A 6,351-nucleotide genomic window follows, 5' to 3' on the forward strand; every position below is an offset into this window, starting at 1 on the left:
CTGTAATAACATTAACATGTGATTATCACTTAGTTCTTATTCTTTTATGATCCAATTTGAATATCAAATTAAAATGGATATTTTTATGTATAGAAAAACAACTTCAGTCAAATGATGTGTTGTATGTTTTTTTCCTTATACATACATTAGACAATAATATAATGTTGTGTTTCACCGTCGCTATAAACAACTACTCATCATCATGTGAAAAACATTGTTTAAAAAAAGGTAGTGACCAGTGGCCACATTTGTCATCTAGCATCTAATTTCAAACTTGCTGATTGGACTTTGAAATAATTAATCTAGTTTAATAGATATGCAACAATCAAAAGATGTTTAGCGTGTATAATATGTATCCAAACTTTACGTGATTAGCACGAAATTAAATGGATAATATTTTTAACTTTTTCTGTCTCAGCTATAGCCAACAAAATTATTATTAGTAGAAAATAATATTGTAATTCTAATTTTGTCACTTTTTCATTCAAATATCAAATAGAGTATATATTATCATCATTTTGCCCAATTGATAAACATTTCATGATTTTTTGAAGACTGGCCAGCTTCAACTAAGTTGTTCCTTATCACTTGCTTCAATTTCAAAGACCTTTCCTTTATGGTTTCATCTTGAAGCAATTGCTCAACCTTCTTCCTTATCTCTTCCTTTGATATGAATCCATTTTCATCTTTGTCTAATCCAATTCCAACTTTCCACACCTCACAAATGTATGACTTGTTCCAAAATTGATCACTGAAAAATGGACAACACAAGAATGGTACACCACTGGACACACTTTCAACAACTGAATTCCAACCGCAATGACTTATGAAACAAGCAATTGCAGAATGGTTCAGTACTTTTTTCTGTGGTGCCCAACTAACAATTTTACCTTTACTTCCATGAAATTCATTTGGGTATGTGTTATTTCCCTTGTTATCATCATTACTTGTTCTTACAACCCAAAGAAAAGGCTTGTCAATGAGATCAAGTGCAAGTGCTAATTCTTTGAGTTGCTTGGATTCCATAACTGCCAAGCTACCAAATGAAACATATACAACAGATTGAGGTTGTTGTTGATCCAACCATTCTAAGCATGTTGTGTCCTCTTGCCAGAATGAGGAGCTTTTGTTGTTGTTGTTGTTGTCACTTTCAATCAATGGTCCAATTGGTAGAAACTTTGGTGATATGGAGAATGCTCCTGGCTCAAGATCATAGGCACTATTGCAAAGCCACCACTCTGCTAATTCCATATTATGCATCACATCTTGCACAATATTATCAAAGAAAATCTTACCTAGGCTAACCCATGGTAAATTTTTTGTGTCCATCATAGGCATATTTGGGGAAAGTTGAATTTCTTGTTTCTTGGTGGGGATTCCTTCAATTGAAAAAGGAAAAAAAAAGCCTATAAAGCTCTCATCACACATTTAATTTATGGTAATACAGAGACAATAATCTAAAGATAGTTTATTTAACTCAACATCTATAATTACATATTTGTTACATTTAATATTACTCAATTATTTCAGCAGGAACTAAAAAATGCAAAATAAGATAACTGAATATAGGCTATTTCAAATTGATTTTTTATTATATCTTAAATTTTTTTGTTTGATTTTACAGTAAATGAAAATAAACTTAGGATATGAAAAATGATAGGTAGAAGTTAAATAAACACAAGCTAAAAAGTAAAGAAAATTACTGTGACAAAAATAAGTAAATATACTATTCTTACCATCTGAATCAATAATTCCATCATGCATGAATCTTGGGATACAATAAAGGGAGGCTGAAGTAGTTGCTGAGAATGGAAAGAGAAAAGCTCCTTTGATTCCAAATTTGTGAGCAACTTGCAAGGCCCAACCCATACTAATTGTGACAACAATGCAAGTGATTTTATTATTAACATCCAAGGTATTGATATCTTCTATGAGCTTTGGAAGCAAAAGAGGCATGGATCTTTCCATAGAGACAAGCAATTTCACAATATCACTTCTATCATCTTCAGGGTCCAAACCATCTGGGAGAGTCACAAAATTTATGTTTGAACAACCTTTGAGGTTGTTGTCTTCTGCATAACCAGCAGAAATTTTAGCCCTTTTGTGGCTGAACTCAGTGTGTAGGAAAGTGACCTTGCAACCATGTTTGGTTAGAACATTAGAGAATTGTGTTAGGGGATTAATGTGTCCTAACACCGGAAATGGTATAACAAGAAAGTGAGGGATTCCCATTTTGCAAATGAAAAATGTTTTGCTTAGAGAAAGAGAGAATAAATAAGTATATGCTATTGTTGAGAGTAGCTATATGATATTATGATGAATCCATTGTATATATATATGCAATTAAAAATTATGTATTGCACAAAACATGGCCCTGAAAACAGGGGATTGGTCCAAAGACTCGAAGCACAAGACTTCTTACTTAGAATTTTTTTTATAAAAATTAATTTAAAATAGTTGTCCTATGTCATCTAGCAACTAAGTTCAAATTGGTTATTTGGGAACATAGTTACATGATTTCACTAATTAGGTATTATACTGTGTATCAATTTGCATATTAATTTATGTGTGTATTAAAATATTATATATGTATATTTTTTACATAAAATATTTTACATATCGTGTATTGCATACTGTATATTCTTTTAGAGTCTAAACATATTACCTTCCATATAATTATAACTATGTTTTAGTTTAACTAAAAAAATGTTTAATATATTTTTTTGACAAGAAAATACTTTTGTTAAAAATAATACAAGAAAATCACACAAAACCATATCTTAGTAGTGTTTAGTTCTAGATAATTTTGTGTTCAAAGATTCAAATATAATGAATTTTCAAATTAAACAATAATACACTGAAAACAAATCCAAATTAACTTCCAAATTATTATACATATCATTGTATTACTATTTTGCCCAATTGACAAATTTTTCAAGATTTTTTGAAGATTGGCCACCTTCACCTAGGTTTTTCCTAGTCACTTCCTTCAATTTTGAAGACCTTTCTCTTATGCCTTCATCACCAAGTAATTGCTCCACCTTCTTCCTTATCTCTTCTTTTGATATGAATCCATTTTCATCCTTGACTAATTCCATTCCAACTTTCCACACATCACAAATATATGATTTATTCCAAAACTGATCAATAAAAAATGGCCAACACAAGAAGGATACTCCACTATATACACCTTCAATAGTAGAATTCCAACCACAGTGACTTATGAAGCAAGAAATAGCAGCATGTTGCAATATTTTCTTTTGTGACACCCAACTAACAATTTTACCTTTATTTCCATGAAATTCATTTGGAAATGCATTATTTTTATCATCATTAATACCTGGTCTTACAACCCAAAGAAAAGGCTTGTCAATGAGATCAAGTGCAAGTGCTAGTTCTTTGAATTGGTTGGATTCCAATACAGCTAAGCTACCAAATGAAACATATACAACAGATTGAGGTTGTTGTTGGTCCAACCATTCTAAGCATGTTGTGTCCTCTTGCCAAAATGAAGAACTTTTGTTGTTGTTATTGTTGTCACTTTCCATCAATGGTCCAATTGATAGGAACCTTGGTGATATGGATAATGCTCCTGGCTCAAGATCATAGGCACTATTACAAAGCCACCACTCTGCTAATAACTCCATAGTTTTCATTTCTTGCACAAGGTGCTTGAAGAACTCATTGCCTAAATTACACCATAAGACATGTTTAGGGTTCATCTTTGGCATATTTGGGGCAATTTGAATTTCTTGTGATTTGATGGGGTTTCCTGCATTAGCAAAATAAATTTAAGAAAATATATAGAGTTTTACTCAGTACTAATTAATAACTCAAGTATATAAATAAAGGGATATAAAAACAAAAAGTAAAAAAAAGGGGGGGGGGGACTTAAACAAGAAAAAAAAAGTAAGAATGTAATGGAATAATTCCAATGATAAATTTAAATGGTATGAAATTCTTATTAACATGTTATTATTATTATTATTTCAAATAAATTCTTGCATAAAAAACATTAACCACTAAATCAGTTATTTTATATTTATAAATAAATATATATTATTTGTCTTATTTTTAATATGTATTTATATTTTATATTTTAATATATATTTTATACGAATAATAAATTTAGTGACTGATTTTTAGTATACTTTATAGCATATTCATTTAGTAGAAATTAAAGATTCAAAAAAGATATTATTTAATTATAAAAAACAGAAAAAAAAAATCTAAAATGTGTTTAAATTTTACTTCAGCTAAAGATATAAGTTATAAATAGCTATTCTATGAACTTAGGTAACCTTTTTTCCCCATAGATAATTTTTTGAAGGTAGCTAGGTAGAGCAAGACTTCAAATATTCTCTCTTAAACATTTAAGTATATGGGCTAAGGTGTCTTATTTCACATAACTAAAGATATTTTAATAAAAAATATCCACTAATAACAACTTTGGTACTGCCAATAAATATGTATGTACGTAAATTATTATTCTTACCATCTGAATCTATAATTCCATCCTCCATGAGCTTAGGAATGAAATGAATTGAAGCCAAAGAAGTAGCAGAGAAGGGGGAAAAAGCAGCACCTTTAATTCCCAATTGGTGACCAATTTCCAAGGCCCAACCCATATTAACTGTCACAAGAATACAAGTGATCTTGTTCTCAAAATCCAAAGCATTGATATCTTGTATGAGCTTTGGAAGCAAAGAAGGCATGGTGCTTTTGATGGAATGAAGAACCTTGCTAAGGTCACTTCTATCATCTTCATGGTCCAAACCATCAGGGAGTGTCACAAACTTAATCATCTTTGATGATGATTCCTCATCATGATCATCAATTTTTGCTCTTTTGTGGTTGAATTCAGAGTTGAGAAATGTGACCTTGCAACCATAATGTTTGGCTAGAACATTAGAGAGTTGTGTAAGGGGATTAATGTGTCCTAGCACTGGAAATGGTATTGCAAGAAAGTGAGGGATTCCCATTTTTCAAAGAAAACAAATATATAGTTTTAGATTAAAGAACTTGTAGAAATATTATGGGAATGAATTAAAATAGTATACTATGTATATGTGGTTGCATGTTGAGGAGTTCAATTTGGATATGAATACTTGAGACATTGATCACTATCTTCTGCCATATGCACGATGGGGATCGGACATATAATATAAGATCAAGTAAAGGATATGGACGATATGATAAATATATGTCAGAAAGAGAAAGGTTTGTTTTGGAATCAGTCAGTTTATGTTAAACCAACCAGTGTTTATGTGATTTTGAAATCAAATTTGTATCTAGTTTGTATCGTTTCCTGTGCATATTGTTCGAACTAAACCAATCATATATTTTTTTTTATTAAAATCTTTTATAGGTGTGCATATAATGATATTATAATAGTGGTTACAATGGTTATTTTTGCAATATTTAAATGAGAAATCATCAAATCAATGTCATCAAGCATGTAGTAAGGAAACTTGGACCACATATGAGAGGTGCCTGCATGCCAGTGACATATCAAACGACTTGGCTATTTTATTTTATTATCTCTTAATTTCTTCGTTGTTCTTCCTCTTCTTTTGTATGGATATCATTGGAGGCAATGACAATGAAGCTGAAAACTCAGGACTTAGCACTTGCATACGAAAATGATAATACTAAAATATATACTTTAATGTTAACATGTTATTAGTATATCTTATTTTATCAATAATGATGCTATGTTAGTTGTTAACTTATAATTTTATCTATACAAGAAAATAGCTTAAAATGGCTTAAAATGACTTTTATTCTATGCAAAACAATTTAAAAAAAATGACTTAAAAAATGTTAGAAGTATTATAAAAGTTTGTAATATTCTAGTAATTTAGGTAAATACATGATAAAAGTATATTTTTTTTAATTTCTAAATTATTATTGACTATGTATAGTATTTCTTTAATGTCCAAAGTCATTAGGACATTACAAATTTTTATAGTACTTCTAACATTTTTTAAACTATTTTTTAAAATTATTTTGTATAGAATAAAATATTTTTTGAGGTATAATTTAAATAAATTTATTAAAAAAATTATTAAAAAATATTCATAAGCTATTAAAAATGGGAAAAAAAAGTATTTTATAAAATTCGAATTACCTACACACGCACACACCCACTAATTCAAATCAACCTGATTCATATTACACCCACAGTCATTCGAATCAAGTGAATCGAATTACATGAAAATAAAATTCGAATTAGGCTGATTCGAACTATATAAAAATGTCTCTTAGTTGATTAATGTACCAATTTTTGATTTGGCTGATTACTGTAATTTTTTCCTCTCCTTAACTTAATTGAGTGATTTGTCCTATTTT

The 6,351-nt window shown here is 29.6% G+C and overlaps 2 protein-coding genes across 2 annotated transcripts; both read right to left on the reverse strand.

Moving 5' to 3' along the window:
- Nucleotides 1–371: 371 nt before the first annotated feature.
- LOC107635393 (UDP-glycosyltransferase 83A1) lies at nucleotides 372–2,667 on the reverse strand. Its single transcript, XM_016338864.3, has 2 exons — nucleotides 1,737–2,667; nucleotides 372–1,379 (listed from the first exon to the last, which is right to left on the reverse strand). Exons 1-2 carry the CDS (start codon nucleotides 2,230–2,232, stop codon nucleotides 514–516), a joined length of 1,362 nt encoding a protein of 453 aa, XP_016194350.1. The 5' UTR covers nucleotides 2,233–2,667; the 3' UTR covers nucleotides 372–513.
- A 137-nt stretch (nucleotides 2,668–2,804) lies between these two features.
- On the reverse strand, nucleotides 2,805–5,066 carry LOC107635396 (UDP-glycosyltransferase 83A1). Its single transcript, XM_016338867.3, has 2 exons — nucleotides 4,496–5,066; nucleotides 2,805–3,772 (listed from the first exon to the last, which is right to left on the reverse strand). The coding sequence occupies exons 1-2, from the start codon at nucleotides 4,980–4,982 to the stop codon at nucleotides 2,910–2,912; spliced, it is 1,350 nt and encodes a 449-aa protein (XP_016194353.1). The 5' UTR covers nucleotides 4,983–5,066; the 3' UTR covers nucleotides 2,805–2,909.
- Between the last annotated feature and the right edge of the window lie 1,285 nt (nucleotides 5,067–6,351).

Source organism: Arachis ipaensis, chromosome B4 (genome assembly GCF_059453495.1).
Source record: "Arachis ipaensis isolate K30076 ecotype BB chromosome B4, ASM5945349v1, whole genome shotgun sequence".
Taxonomy (NCBI): domain Eukaryota; kingdom Viridiplantae; phylum Streptophyta; class Magnoliopsida; order Fabales; family Fabaceae; genus Arachis; species Arachis ipaensis.